Consider the following 17,288-nt stretch of genomic DNA (forward strand, 5'->3'; position numbering starts at 1 on the left):
GAAGCGCTAGACACGAGAGTATATTCCTCTATTTATAATACTGTTTATTGTCCTTCAGTATTGCTCTGCAAGAGAGAGAGAGAGAGAGAGAGAGAGAGAGAGAGAGAGAGAGAGATTTTCAATAGGTTAGAGTTATCATAGTATAATCTAGCTTTAAGGAAAATAAGATTATATTAGAGGGGAATAGAGGAGATCAAAATTCAAAGCATACATACGCACATGACAGAACACCAACAAAGTGTTGATGAACAGGGCAGACAAAATGCAAAACAGCACAATGGTTCTGAAATACGAAAGCTACACAGGAGAATAAAATCAGCACAGGTATATGATAGCTAAACTGTGCAATTGAAGAGAGGGTTATAAAAAGATCACAAACAAACTTAAAGAAACAAAGTGAGTAATATGTTTGGCAATCTGTCTATGTACCAAGCTGTCAGTCCCATACAGGATGACCCAGACATAGTACCTTACACTTTTAGGCCCCAGAGGTGAGATAGTCTCATGGACAGCCCTACTATACTCCAGGAGCTTAGTGAAATCTAATATTATATATTAAAAGGTGAATAAATAAAGATATTCAAAAGAACAATATGCAGGAATGCTAAAAATTGGAGGCTGTTCAGCAACCCTCTAGCCTTGACAGTAATTCCTTAAGAGAGCAGGACATCAATGATCTTCAATGAATACAGATTTATTTAAAGTATTTATTCATGAAAAATGGTATTCCTAATATTAATCAATACAAATTTTTTTTCAGACTAATGCTTTGGCAGGAAGAAAGCTAAGTAGATTAAATATACATACATAAAAAATAAACTACCAAGGAACATAGTAACACACAAGTAAAAAACATCAATGTGTCACTAACTTAGATAAAATTAAGTTGTAAGTACATAGTTTGAGGTTATGAAGAGAGAGGACTCCGTGTGGCCATCATGATGGCAGGTGGGGACAGAGGCGTGATGGTGGAGACTATTGAGAGGGGCAGGGGAGGAGATGGGAGGAGTGGTATGGGGGGAAGTGATGGCTGTAGGATTGGCTCATCTATAAGAAGCTCAAGGTTGCAGCGCTTCACAATGACTGTGGCTTCGTCTGGTGACATCTTGTGTGTTGTGATGAGGTGCTGCTTCAGGTTTCTGTAAGCATCAATAGGTATTAATTAATTGTGACTTTTCATGTTTCCAGACAAAATTTTGTTTCTTTATTTTACAAAATAACTTTCTAATCTTTCCATACAATTTCATAAGTAATATCAAAATGCATCATTTAAGTATTAAGGACAAAATAATTTGAAAACTATGAAAACTATTTGTTACTCAGATATGCACATATGACAAGAAGACTTAACATTCCATATAGGCGTCAATTTATGTTTGATGCTTACTCCTTAAAATTCTTCCATCTTACAAGCAGTACAGGGATATGAATTTCCTAAATTCTTCTTAATCCCAATACTTGTAACACAAAACAATAAATTCATAATGATGTCCAGGCCACGGCACACAAGTCAAATGATACCCAGCTTCCATAGGAAGTATTTATTTTCACCTCTGATATGAAAATTAGCAAGAATCCATTCTCTTTATCATTAGTTATCTATTCTTAACTGCATCTTCCTTGACTGTCCATTAGCTGACAGACAAAAAAGGTGCAGTATGATGTGTGTATGAGTGAATAGTGCTTTGTGACATCCCATGAGGAACTAATGGCCTGGGATATAGATAGCTAGAACTTCAACTCCTGACACATATTTTTCTATTTCTTTTCTGTCTATCTTTTCCCCTTCCTGTCAAGCATGTAACTTCAAACAAGATAAATGCACAATATTGTTCATGAGTAAATTCATGTACACATAACTACCTTCTTTGACTGAGCATCCGACCACAAGTAGGACAGTAACACCGTTGTCTGGAAGGCTGAGTGTATGGAGAGCTACAGGAACCCACACCTGCTCCGCTTCCTGTCACTGCAAGCTGAATATCTGCCAGGCGGAATGACAGGCTGTAAGTGTCATCACTTTCTTTCTGTGAAGATAAAACTGTTTCCTGGAAAGCAGTTACAACAAATATAAAGAAGTATTAAGTGCAAGATAAAGTAATAATGTGAGATAGTAACTGGCAAGAGATTTGAATAACAATTTTTCCTTTTTTCAATTTAACATTTTCATTGATAAAATGAACATCACAATAACAGCACGAAATAATAATAGGTAAATTGTGTTATCAAATTATGAGATATGTTTTCAAGAAATAGAATTATAATGACTTGTGAAAAAAATGTCATTAAAGGTAGAAAGAAAAGACTATTGATATTGTTTGGTTAATGCTAGATATGGGAACAAAATGTGTGACAGAACAGCAAGTGAAGGAAAGATATCAAAGAGGAGGAATGAGGAATCTACGAGAGATGAGAAAGCAGGCAGGCACAGGCGAGTGCTTCTCTATCAAGGTCACCTCCTGGAGTGTTCCCAAACAAAACATGTATAAAACTTTTACTGACAATTCAATAAACAACTGTATCTCAGTGGCCCATCTTTCCACAGATCAAACTATGATGAACTTAAAGAGAACACAATGGTTTTTTTTTTCACACAGCATGAGCAATGATGAAAATCATCAAATACAATGAAGAACATAATAAATCTTTGCATGCTATGTGTGGCTTGCTGTCAGTTTCCTGATATTACACATATTATCTTTCTGTCTAATAGCCAACTTCCTTTGACTTTGTATCCAGCTCATTCCTGTTGTCTCAAACAGGAAATGCTGGCTCAATGCTTTACCACAAAATGTTTCTTAGGTTAAGACATATTTCTTTCACAATTGACAATTAACAATAGCATTGGGGAATCAAAAAGCAGCCACATCATGCCTGAAACTGTAGGAAATGATAGAACCCAAACAAATTTTTGTGCTGTTTTCAAATTAAAAATATTGAGTAACCTTACTTTACTATACCATCAAGATATCTCTTTGTTGCATTACAATTTCTATCAATCCTTACATGGTATGCTAAGAATCAGTTACCTATTGGAGTGATATTTAAGAAACATAATTTCTATACACAGCTCTGGAAGTGCAGTGTTACATATTATAATTTCATCATCTTGTTTTCATTACATCCAAGAACAAATCAAAGATGAATACCTCTCTAATCATATTTGAATTTGATACATATATATTGTAATAAAAACTCAAAGGAAGAAGATACAGTCGTTCATGTAAATTCATTACATAAAAAAGAGAAAACTAAACACAACTGTAATAAAAAGTATTCTTGTGAAATTAAGGGATGCCAGCAAGCATTATTTCAAAATTAACAATTACATAATCATAATCCTTGCTATCAGTTCTAAATGTACTCTCACTCACCACTGCATCCCATCTCTGCTCTAGCACACCAGTCTCACCACATTCACAGACTCAAACCTAATGTCTGTACCTCAAACATGAAACATCACTCCTCTGGTATATAGACACATACTTGTAAGTAAAATGTAGTAGCACTTCAATTACATTACCAGTGATCCTTGAAGAGTGTGGTTGGTTGCTGTAATGTCAAAACTCTGGTTGCTTGGCACTGGTATTTAATGCCCACGATGGTATCATAAACAATCAAAGTACTTACTGCTATTATATACAAAATTAGTTATTCTACAAAAAAAAAAAAAAACAATAAAAGAAAATAAGAAAAGGGCAATCAAAACTGTAGATTAAAGTAATCCACATGATAAAATCTTTATTGCAGGTAATTTTAAGAAAACAACCTGAGAATCAAGACCTATCATTCCTGTCCAGTGTTGGACAGCAAAATTTCCTGAGTATATGAATGCATATTCATGTGCATGCTTTATGACCATAAAAAATGAAATCCAATACAAATTATGTATATATCAGATGATTATGAAGGTTACTAAAATGCACAATTTTTAATAGTACATTTATTATCACAGAATATACATTCATTACAGTTATTAGACCAACACTAGTGGTCCATCACGTCTACCAAGAAATGAAACTAAACAACAGAAAAGTTACTGAATGGTAAGTAAACGTACTTAATGTAAGAAGCATTGCTCTATTCCTATCACTGTTTGTTGAGTCACAAGAAGACTTAATCAAGTACATTATGAATGAAGTTAAGAATGTGTGACTGGTAATAAAGAGTAATGTTTGTATCTCATTTCTCATGTGCCATGCCTCTTCCATACAGTTCTCTCAAAAGCATTACTGAATAAAGATTTTCAAATTCTAACATCCATGTTTTCAGGATGTATATTGATAGATTTCAAGAATTGTCTATGGTATGGTTGTTAGAGGCTCTATGAAGGGCACACGTACGATATTTCCTGACAATCTACTGATTCCTAATTTTTTTATGAAAATATATCACATGGCAGCCAGCTTTTGAATTTACTTTTCTATTAAGATTATTTTTTTAAGAAACCTTTTGAAACACTGGCTTATGAACACTGAGTGAGTAAAAGATTAATGCATTCATAATCCACTACCATACTGTATGATCTCCAAATGGTTTGGAAATTAGATTATATTAAGAAAATTGATATTAGAAGAGTTTACTTTTCACAGGAGAAATACTTATAAAAAATATACATAACCTGCATTTACATACATATGAGACTCAGAATGATGTAATATGTACATACATATGTAATATGTACATACAGTTTCTTGACAAGGTATATCTCATAGTTTATAACTAAACAAATAAATGAAAGAATAATAAACAATGAAAAAAGCATCAGTTTTATTTAATGAAGTACCAGTGACTTTTTTAAAGATTTTAAAACAATTTGATACCTGAGATTGTCAGTGACAGTGTCCTCTTCATTGATTCTGAAGATCTGAGTGGTGATGCTTGAGGCTATTGTGGGACAAAACTGCTTGCCTATTTTTTTTAGTTACTGTTAAATAGAAATTAAATTGTGTGACAATTAGTCCATGTACATATGTATGTACGACTGTATGTATGTTTATATCATGTAAACAACAAAATGTTCGACAAACACAGATTCGTAACAAAATAAGTTATTTCATCCTAGTATTTACTAAAGATTGAATAGATGCTGCTGATGACTAGCAAAGGGAGAATGTTTGCACTTTTCTTCTTTCTTCTTTTTGAGTCAAAGAATAGTAAAATGGGTATAAAATTCCTGAAACATTTCATAAACTGATTGGCTCTGACCCATTCTGTAGTAATATTCATTTGCCATATTATCTAAATGAACTTCTAGCACCATCTTCATCACTGTTTTGTGTGATCATGATCTGGCTAAGTATTCACATCATACATCACAGTTTCCTCCCACAATATATGATTAAGTAACTATAATTTTTTTTTTTCTACAGTTGATCTTCAGGCAGTATCTGCCAACAAGATATGAATTATTAATAGGAGTTTTACAAGTTCCATGCCAATCCCTACTACTTCAACATTGAGCCCAACATATCTCATTCTTGGAATCTTATCCATTTTTCATAATTTTTGCATTCATTCATGCATTAATCCACTCTGAATACTACTCCATCCCACACTACAAAAATAAAGAAATAACAAAAAGGATTAATTTCATTACAAGTTTCAATGAAGCATTCCCTAAATGTTAAGGGTGAATAAGGCCAAATGATGCTTGTTTTTATTATTTTTTTCCTAACATAAATCATTCAGTTAATAACATGCTCAAATGTTGTCTGTATTTCTGATGCACCTTATACCAGGAAGCTGCACTGGTAAGCCAGACCCACTGATGATACTTTCAAGATTCAGAGTACAGTACTGATCATATTTTCCTTGGTCATGCTTTATACACAAAGTGACCATCAGTGCTGGTGGACTTTGGCAAGATAGAGCATCCCATTGTAATAGTATATTTCTATCCCTCAATACTTAAGTCACTGCCATCTTAGCTGTCGGTTTTTGTGGGATCTTCAGTCGAGATGCTTACCATAGCCAACCCTACCCTGGGTTCCACTGACACAACAGAGGAAGACAATTAAGAGGTGATAGTTGATCCCATGTAGCTGACACCATAGACAGAATGCTATAGGATGAAGAGACTGAACAATGGAATGTGAGACAACTCTAGCCAAGAGTGTCACTTAAAAACAGTAGCATTAAATGCTATGTGAGATACCATTAAGTAGGCAAAAGCTGCCAAAGCCTTTGAGGTCAGACCAAACCGACAACCACTGTTGCTTCGCTAGCTTTACAAAATCACTGGAAAAGGTAAGAAATTAATCTTTAAGCATGACATTAAAAATTCGAACATTATAAAAGTGGTAGAGAGGAGAACATCAAAATAATACAGAAATGTATGTTGCCAATTAGTTTTTGTATGTGTTAATGAGTATGTATATTATAAAAGTCTGAGTTGCATAAATGTCTACCATTATACTGTAAGGTATGCAATTACTCCTTCATTGAAAAACAGCTTACATAAAAAAAGCAGAACTAGCAACATGCACAAGGCATGAACAAGCACTTTAACATAAATATATTATAAGTGTTGTGATTCAATAGGTCTGTGTAGGTTTTCCAGAAGAAAGAAATTGAAGAACTGGTGAGACTCCTGTATTCTGAAATAACTACTCCATTTGTTCATATATTGTAACATGTGAGCTCCATTATCTTCTCATGGCTATCCTTTGAATACCAATTCGTGGAGATTACAAACTATAAAGAAAGATGTTTGATTAGGTTACCAAAAACATAATCAGAACAGAATTTAATACAAATAATTCAAAAGACACTGGTCCACAGAATGGTAGTTTGAGTTACATACTGTGGTAAGTCAAATAATAAGTTTCTGATAAACTTACATAATGTGAAAAATAAGTCAATGAGGATGAAGATCTACATAATACAGTGGTGCCTCAGTGTACTTCCTTAATTCATTAGAGATCCTTAGACTTTCAACAAACAGGACGTATACCAAACAAATTTTTCCCATAAGAAATAAAGGGAAAATTATTAATTTATTCTCATGAAAAAGAATCGTGTTGTTATTTGCACATTACATCATGCATTAATGGGGCTGTATGAAACAATTTAAACAATGCTTAATACTGAAATACATACAGAATTTGATGGTATATGACTTATCCCCATTTCAGTAGGGCATATTCAGGAAAAAAAGTTTTCCTATGTATTTAAGTATGCTATCAAATATGCTAAGTATAAAAGTAATTAGATAAAATAAAATGAAAATTTAATCTCACTTTATCTTTGTCTCAAAAGAGGTAAACAAGAGTAGTGCACAGTGTTATGACTCATTTTGACCCATACTAGTTCCAAACAAAGATTGTATACCAAGCAATTTCTTTCACTTCCAAACAGGAAATATATGAAGTTGGACTTATTACAGAGTGAATGTATACAGAGGTACCACTGTTTATATATTCTGGTTTTGAGAGAATATAAAACTGACAGCAATGTGAGGTGGCTGATATCATAGATCTATGAGGTAGTTTGGCAGTGGTGTGGGAAGTAAAAAGCCTTTAAAAGAAAAGTAAATGTGAGAATTTTTTTTTAAACACAATAAGAGACACTAGTTCTTTAATGGCCTTTACATTGTAGGGACTGAAGTTTTACCTCTGACTGTGAAATGGTTACAAGAAAACAGTAAGATGCCTTTCCAATCTTTCAAACTATCTTATACATTCACTCACCAGAGAGGGAGATAGAGAGAAAAAAGTATTTTAAAATGTTTCTCCATGTTGAGCAAAAACTAATTTCATGAGTATCTTATCAATCAACTGAAATATTTGCACTTGAAAGCCAAGCTAAGAAATTGGAATGACGAAGTAATGATATATGTATAAATGTATTTCTTACAAAATATTATCATTCAACATATATAAATAACATTTTGGTAAGGCAAGAGATGTTGCCACCCAATACAGAGCTTAAGTAACAAATTCACAAACATGACAGGCAGAGAGTTGCATCTCTTTGTCAAGACATTACCACATCTCCATCACACAGACCTAACATGCCACTCATTCTCATCTCCACTCTGGCTATTATTTATTTATGCTCATTCATATAATCATATTATCAGTGTGTGTGTGTGTGTGTGTGTGTGTGTGTGTGTGTGTGTGTGTGTGTGTGTGTGTGTGTGTGTGTATTTACCTAGCTGTGTTTTACAGGAAAAGAGCTATGTTTGTGCTGTTCTGTCTCCATACCATCCAGTTTAGCCTTTAAATCATTAATATTTCTTGCTAGAACTACTGTTTCATCCAGCTTGTTCCATATTTCTATGCTTCTGTTTGGAAAGCTATATTTCTTAATGTCTCTTTTAAATGTGTTCTTTTTCAATTTCATGCTGTGTCCCCTTGTATTTCTTGAGTCCCACACTAATAGATCTTCATTGTCAACTGTGTGTGTGTGTGTGTGTGTGTGTGTGTGTGTGTGTGTGTGTGTGTGTGTGTGTGTGTGTGTGTGTGTGTGTGTGTGTGTGTGTGTGTGTGTGTGTGTGTATGTGTGTGTATTCACTACAGTTGCCTGCTGGTCATCCAGCCAGCCTTTCCCATTACGGAGTGAGTTCAGAGCTTATAGACTGATCTTCGGGTAGGACTGAGACCACAACACACTCCGCACACCAGGAAAGCGAGGCCAGAACCCCTCGAGTTCCATCCTATACCTATTTACTACCAGGTGAACAGGGGCTACACATTAAGAGGCTTGCCCATTTGCCTCACTGCTTCCCGGGACTCGAACCCGGACCTTCCCGGTTGTGAGCCAAGCATGCTAACCACTACACTCAGCAGTGTGTGTATTTACCTAGTTGTAGTTTTACAGGGCTTTATGTTCGTGTGGCCCCGTGTGTGTGTGTGTGTGTGTGTGTGTGTGTGTGTGTGTGTGTGTGTGTGTGTGTGTGTGTGTGTGTGTGTGTGTGTGTGTAATTCACCACGGTCTCCTGCTGGTCACCCAGCCAGTCTTCCCCATTACGGAGTGAGCTCAGAGCTCATAGACTGATCTTCGGGTAGGACTGAGACCACAACACACCCACACACCGGGAAAGCGAGGCCACAACCCCTCGAGCTACATCCCGTACCTATTTACTGCTAGGTGAACAGGGGCTACACATTAAGAGGCTTGCCCATTTGCCTCGCTGCACCAGGACGTGTGTGTGTGTGTGTTCACTGTTTGATCTGCTGCAGTCTCTGACGAGACAGCCAGACGTTACCCTACGGAACGAGCTCAGAGCTCATTATTTCCGATCTTGGGATAGGTCTGAGACCAGGCACACACCACACACCAGGACAACAAGGTCACAACTCCTCGATTTACATCCCGTACCTACTCACTGCTAGGTGAACAGGGGCTACGTGAAGGAGACACCCAAATATCTCCACCCGGCCGGGGAATCGAACCCCGGTCATCTGGCTTGTGAAGCCAGCGCTCTAACCACTGAGCTACCGGGGTGTACCGGGTGTGTGTGTGTGTGTGTGTGTGTGTGTGTGTGTGTGTGTGTGTGTGTGTGTGTGTGTGTGTGTGTGTGTGTGTGTGTGTGTGTGTGTGTGTGTGTGTGTGTGTGTGTGTGTGTGTGTGTGTGTGTAATTCACTGTTTGATCTGTTTGATCTGCTGCAGTCTCTGACGAGACAGCCCGACGTTACCCTACGGAACGAACTCAGAGCTCATTATTTCCGATCTTGGGATAGGTCTGAGACCAGGCACACACCACACACCGAGACAACAGGGTCACAACTCCTCGATTTACATCCCGTACCTACTCACTGCTAGGTGAACAGGGCTACACGTGAAGGAGACACACCCAAATATCTCCACCCGGCCGGGGAATCGAACCCGGTCATCTGGCTTGTGAAGCCAGCGCCTAACCACTGAGCTACCGGGTGTACCGGTGTGTGTGTGTGTGTGTGTGTGTGTGTGTGTGTGTGTGTGTGTGTGTGTGTGTGTGTGTGTGTGTGTGTGTGTGTGTGTGTTTGTGTGTAATTCACTGTTTGATCTGTTTGATCTGCTGCAGTCTCTGACGAGACAGCCCGACGTTACCCTACGGAACGAACTCAGAGCTCATTATTTCCGATCTTGGGATAGGTCTGAGACCAGGCACACACCACACACCGAGACAACAGGGTCACAACTCCTCGATTTACATCCCGTACCTACTCACTGCTAGGTGAACAGGGGCTACACGTGAAAGGAGACACACCCAAATATCTCCACCTGGCCGGGGAATCGAACCCCAGTCATGTGTGTGTGTGTGTGTGTGTGTGTGTGTGTGTGTGTGTGTGTGTGTGTGTGTGTGTGTGTGTGTGTGTGTGTGTGTGTGTGTGTGTGTGTGTGTTTGTTGGAATACTGCAGTCAACTTTGATTGTTCTATAGCATAACTTGTTCCGAGCCAACTACTCCATTGTTTGAGCCATGCCAGCAATACTGTCTCTATGTGCAGCACAATGCTAAATTATCATAATTTATTACATTACAGTAGAAACAAGACCCTGTTGTATCTCAGCATGATTGGAGGTGTCTAATTAGACCTTACTGTCATGCTTATTGCTATTCTACTGACAGAAAAGTGAATTGTTCACCTTTTCTGAGCTTGATGAGGATGACAATATTTCTCCTGACACAGAAACTCATTATCTCTAATGTTGCTTCCCATTTCTTTCTCATCCCACCATTCTTTTTCATGTGAATCATACTGATAAAACTCATTGCTGTACTCATGTTCTAGATAAACTTCCCAGATGTATCAGTAAAATGCATTAAGATGATACTTCAGGTTTCCTTTCTTTAATAAATCTCAACACAAAAACAGATGATGAGAAAGGAGTTTCAGGTCTTTCATTGAAAAAAATCCCATAAATGTGAGAATTGTCATCTAATGATTACAGCATGAGTCGCAGTGCATAAGGAACAGAGAATATGCAGTAAAATAATGATGGGAAGAAAAGATAGGAAGATGATGTGATGATTAAAGGGAAAAGGAAAGAAGTGAGCATATATATGTGTTTAAGTTAGCAACAGAAGGTACCATGGTGTAGTGGATAGTATAACCTCCTGGCAAATCCAGGGTTCATTACCCCTGATGCCTTTCAGGAGAAACTCCTTATCTCCAACAATATGTTGGTGCATATACCATTGTATATCATTATTTGTCCCCTTTTCTCTTAACATCCTCAGCCCAAACTTATAAATACTGAGGTTATATCACTCCCTCTACTTGTCACACATTCCTTGACTCCTCCCCCACCACCATCTCAAATAATGATCAACCACAGTCTCCTACAAAGTAATAGTCCTCCTTCCTGTCCCAAAGCTTCCTTGAGCATTTTCAGAGAAAAGTAAAGAATGTAATGGCATGATTTTATTCATATATGGCACAAGAATTGGTTGAGCAGAAATGAAAGTACATGCAGGTTAGTCTAAAAAAAAATAAAAATGCAAATGTACTGGTACTAATTATGGCTATACCTGTATTTTAGAATGATATTGCTTATATAAATGTTAGTCAAGACAGGCCTAGCTAGTAACCAAATGATGGTGGAGAGGGTGAAATGAGTGAAGTGTGGCACAAGAAGAAGTGAGGGAGAATGGTGTGCAGAAAGTCAATTGGACTCACTACAGTTGGGCAGGTATGAGGCAGGGATAGGAGATAGAAAAGTCAGATTGCAGCATCCCAAACCCATCTACATCCACATGTACACATATATGATGTTCAAAATAATTAATTAGATTATTGAACTGGATGGAAAAAAAAGGTTCTATTGATGAGTTAATGAAAAACCCAGGGAACAGAAAAATAGGGAGTTAAGAGAAAGGATTCTTGTGTGATATGAAAAAAATATATATTCAAGATAAGAAAAAGTACTGACTCCTTGAATGAAATGGAGACATGAGAGATATACCTAAGTAGTACAAGTAAAAAAAATTCACATGATGAGGACAAGCAAGAAAAGAGTAAAACAAATGAGGCAGGACACCACAATGTTTTGTAATGAAAATTCCTGTATTCTCTCAGAAATTACTTTGTATTAAGTACTTATCAAAACTTTCTGGCAAGTGGTGTGGTATTTAGTAAAATTGGCTCCCTACCAAACTCCATGACTCCTGCTCTCCTATAAGCCAGAGCTGTGACCATGCAACTCCACAGAAACAGAGCACAACAATCCAACACCTTTTGTGTGTTTGTGTGTGTGTGTGTGTGTGTGTGTGTGTGTGTGTGTGTGTGTGTGTGTGTGTGTGTGTGTGTGTGTGTGTGTGTGTGTGTGTGTGTGTGTGTGTGTGTGTGTGTGTGTGTGTGTGTGTGTGTGTGTGTGTGTGTGTGTATGTGGTTTGATAGAAATGGATGACCAACAACCCTACTATCTTGTATTTACTTAGTTGTATTGTACAGGGTTCTAGCGGGGCTCATAGTGTCCTAGCTCCATGTCTTCTTTTATGTATTTTACCTAGTTGTAGTTTTACAGGGCCTGGGCTTTATGCTCGTGTGACCCCGTCTCCATATCTACACTTATCCAATCTTACTTTAAAAGTGTGCACACTCGTTGCAGACACTACTTCTTCATCTAAACTGTTCCACGTCTCAATACATCTCTGCGGGAAAATATATTTTTTAATATCTCTCAGACATCTTCCTTTTCTCAGCTTTTTACTATGCGATCTTGTGCTTCGGATGTCATATTCTTCTCTCAGGATCAGTTTCTCATTATCCACTTGGTCCATTCCGTTGATCAATTTATAAACTTGTATCAGGTCTCCTCTCTCCCTTCTTTGTTCCAGGGTTGGTAGATCCATAGCCTTTAGTCTCTCCTCATATGTCATCCCTTCAAATTCTGGAACAATTCTTGAAGCTATTTTTTGTAGCCTCTCCAATTTCCTTATGTGTTTCTTTTATGATGAGGTCCACACTACTCCTGCATATTCCAATCTGGGTCTTATTATAGTACTTATCAATTTCTTCATCATTTCTTTGTCCATGTAGTGTGTGTGTGTGTGTGTGTGTGTGTGTGTGTGTGTGTGTGTGTGTGTGTGTGTGTGTGTGTGTGTGTGTGTGTGTGTGTGTGTGTGTGTGTGTGTTATTCACCATGGTCGTCTGTTGGTCACCCAGCCAGACTTTCCCCTATAGAAAGAGCTCAGAGCTCGTAATGACCAATCATCAGGTAGGACTGAGACCACACCACACTCCACACACCGGGAAAGCGAGGCCACAACCTCTCAAGTTACATCCCGTACCTATTTACTGCTAGGTGAACAGGGGCTACACATTAAGAGGTTTGCCTATTTGCCTCGCTGCTTTCCGGGACTCAAACCCTGACTCCCTCGATTGTGAGTCGAGCGTGCTAACCACTATACTACGCAGTGCGTGTGTGTGTGTGTATTTACCTAGTTGTATGTTACAAGGTTCGAGTGGGGGCTCATAGTGACCTGTCTCCATATCTACATTTATCTAACTTCTCCTTAAATTTGTGCACACTTTCTGCTGTTACAATACCTTCACTTAATCCATTCCAGATGTCTACTGTCCCATGTGGAAAACTGAACTTCTTGATATTCCTATGACACTGACTTTTCATGATTTTCTTGGAATGTTCTCTTGTTTGTCTATTTCCCTGCTCCATCAGTGTTACCAGGTCTTGTCTATCTATCTTCTCCATATGGTTTACTAACTTATACATCATTATTAGGTCTCCTCTTTCCCATCTATCCTTCAAAGTTGGTAGCTCCATCTTCTTCTTTCTCTCTCTGTGTGTGTGTGTGTGTGTTCACTGTTTGATCTGCTGCAGTCTCTGACGAGACAGCCAGACGTTACCCTCGGAACAGCTCAGAGCTCATTATTTCCGATCTTGGGATAGGCCTGAGACCAGGCACACACCACACACCGGGACAACAAGGTCACAACTCCTCGATGTATCCCATACCTACTCACTGCTAGGTGAACAGGGGCTACACGTGAAAGCGAGACACACCCAAATATCTCCACCCGACCGGGGTTCGATCTGGCTTGTGAAGCCAGCGCTCTAACCACTGAGCTACGTGTGTGTGTGTGTGTGTAACCACTGTCATCTGCTTGTGAACCAGCGTGTAACCACTGAGCCACATGTGTGTGTGTGTGTGTGTGTGTGTGTGTGTGTGTGTGTGTGTGTGTGTGTGTGTGTGTGTGTGTGTGTATATGTGTGTGTGTGTGTGTATGTGTGTGTGTGTATATATATATATATGTATGTATATATATATATATATATATGTATATATATATATATATATATATATATATATATATATATATATATATATATATATATATATATATATATATATATATATATATATATATATATATATATATATATATATATATATATATATATATATATATATATATATATATATATATATATATATATATATATATATATATATATATATATATATATATATATATATATATATATATATATATATATATATATATATATATATATATATATATATATATATATATATATATATATATATATATATATATATATATATATATATATATATATATATATATATATATATATATATATATATATATATATATATATATATATATATATATATATATATATATATATATATATATATATATATATATATATATATATATATATATATATATATATATATATATATATATATATATATATATATATATATATATATATATATATATATATATATATATATATATATATATATATATATATATATATATATATATATATATATATATATATATATATATATATATATATATTATATATATATATATATATATGTATGTATATATATATATATATGTGTGTATTATATATATATTGCATATTATAAAGACTAGCCCCATCTCCATGTCTACACTTGTCCAGTTTTAGGTTGTTCACACTTCACACTACATCCTCATTTACCTTGTTCTAAACTTCTATATTTCTTTGTGGGAAACTAAATTTCATGCTACTAAAGCATCTTCCTTTTCTTTCTTCTGTGTATTCATGGTTGCCTGCTGGTCATCCCGCCAGCCTCCATTACAGAGTGAGCTCAGAACTCATAGACCGATCTTCAGGCAGGACTGAGACCACACCACACTCCACACACCGGGAAAGCGAGGCGACAACCTCTCGAATTACATCCCATACCTACTCGCTGCTGGGTGAACAGAGGCTACACATTTAAGAGGCTTCCCCATTTGCCATGCCCGAGACTCAAACTCGGGCCTCCTCGGTTGTGAGCTGAGTGTGATAACCACTACACTACACTACACGGTGTGTATTTACCTAGTTGTATTTACCTAGTTGTAGTTTTACAGGGCCTGGGCTTTATGCTCGTGTGGTCCCGTCTCCATATCTACACTTATCCAATATTTCTTTAAAACTATGTACACTTTGCTGACACCACTTCCTCACTCAAACTGTTCCAAGTCTCAACACATCTTTGCGGGAAACTAAATTTTTTAACATCTCTCAGACATCGTCCCTTCCTTAGTTTCTTACTATGCGATCTTATGCTTCTAAAGTCATATTCTTCTCTCAGGATCAGTTTCTCATTATCCACTTCATCCATTCTGTTAATCAATTTATAAACTTGTATCAGATCCCCTCTCTCTCTTCTCTGCTCCAAGGTTGGTAGATCCATAGCCTTTAGTCTCTCCTCATATGTCATCCCTTTAAATTCTGGAACCATTCTTGTAGCCATTTTTTGTAGTCTCTCTAATTTTCTTATGTGTTTCTTTTTATGGGGAGTCCACACAACTCCTGCATATTCCAATCTAGGTCTTAGTTTAGTACTTATCAATATCAATTTCTTCATCATTTCCTTGTCCATATAGTGAAATGCTACTCCAATATTCCTTAGCAAATTATACGTGTGTGTGTGTGTGTGTGTGTGTGTGTGTGTGTGTGTGTGTGTGTGTGTGTGTGTGTGTGTGTGTGTGTGTGTGTGTGTGTGTGTGTGTGTGTGTGTGTGTGTGTGTGTGTGTGTGTAATTATTGTTATTCTAGATGTAATGAAATTTTTTATTGCATGAAAATCAACAGTATAAAATATAGAAAATTCATAAAATATGGTCATCTGATGCTTCTTCATATAAAAAGAAATGACATATATATTATACACTGATAATTACATAAACTACTTAAAAATATAATATACAAAACTAATATTTTGAACATGATACATGTGTGTTGCAAATGATAAAAGATAAATCTTACAAAACTGTTTAGGATAGAAAATAGAATGAGTTCATCAAAACTATATAAAATTATTGTAAAAAGAATAAATAAAAGAAAATTCATAACAGTAAATAACAGACTTAGGAAGGTCATATTTATATATATGACTTGACTTATGTCATAATAATATCACTAGTAAGTGTTGCCTGAGCAATAGAAGCAAAGAGATCTTCAACATAAGAAGTTTTTGAGAAACTTTCAACCATAACATGTAATATAGGAAAAGAGAAAATAAGATGTCCTCTTACCTTATCTAGTAACAACAGCTAGATATTCTTTGACAACACTTTCAGCTTTAACTGGTGTAAGTCTGTGAAAATTGGACATGAGATGTTGCTTCAAGCTCCTTCTCTGAGCAATATGGCGTCCACACAGTGGGCAAGAACAACTCTGACGGGAAGGCGAGGTACAAGTGCTACTACTGCTGCCTTTCCCTGTAACTGCAGTCACCTGCTGGAGAGATACTGTGGGAACCAGGTGGTGATTTGTCAACAGGGGGTTAGTGAGGTCAGAGGCAGCAAGCAGAGAAGTGCAAGGGTTAGTGGTCCAGAGGTCAGCTGCGTCACCTGAGTCATGGGTGGCCGCATCATCTGAGCCAGCGTTGTTGTAGCAGGTCGTTCCACTGGTTGATACACCTGGGGCGAGCAAGTCTCCATTACTCTCATCTGTAGATCCACCTAATGAGCCGACAAGACTCTCCAGAGCTGACATGGTGCTGCCGCCTGTTGGGGAGAGCTGGGTTAGTCCTTCACCACCTGTACAGCATGCCTCATTAGATGGCCACCCATACACCACATAATAGGGGGGTCTAGTGGTTAGTCAAAAGTAAAATGATTAGCATATCAAAAATTTATCCAAAGAAACACTACCATGAATGCCTGCAAGTTATATCACCAATTTCAAATACTTGTTACCTCTAAAAAAGGCTGAGGTCTGCTTAGAAGAGGGCAATAATAGAGAATGTGGCAAAAGAAATCCCTATCCTATCCCTCTGTACCTTTCAAAATCCACAGAAAATATGGTGATAATTCT

The 17,288-nt window shown here is 36.9% G+C and overlaps 1 protein-coding gene across 3 annotated transcripts in view; it reads right to left on the reverse strand.

Annotated features, from left to right (window-relative positions):
* Positions 1 to 687: 687 nt before the first annotated feature.
* The window catches only part of LOC123520281 (protein abrupt-like), a 140,260-nt gene continuing 123,659 nt past the window's right edge, over positions 688 to 17,288 (reverse strand). For 2 of the 3 annotated variants that reach the window (XM_045282441.1, XM_045282431.1), the window contains exons 6-8: positions 16,823 to 16,978; positions 1,864 to 1,984; positions 688 to 1,139 (exon numbers count right to left, since the gene is read on the reverse strand). In XM_045282441.1, coding sequence (XP_045138376.1) covers positions 908 to 1,139; positions 1,864 to 1,984; positions 16,823 to 16,978 — 509 coding nt within the window. In that variant the 3' untranslated portion in view covers positions 688 to 907. The other variant, XM_045282446.1, reaches the window with a different exon arrangement.

The sequence above is a fragment of the Portunus trituberculatus genome, chromosome 46, assembly GCF_017591435.1.
Source record: "Portunus trituberculatus isolate SZX2019 chromosome 46, ASM1759143v1, whole genome shotgun sequence".
Classification (NCBI taxonomy): Eukaryota; Metazoa; Arthropoda; class Malacostraca; order Decapoda; family Portunidae; genus Portunus; species Portunus trituberculatus.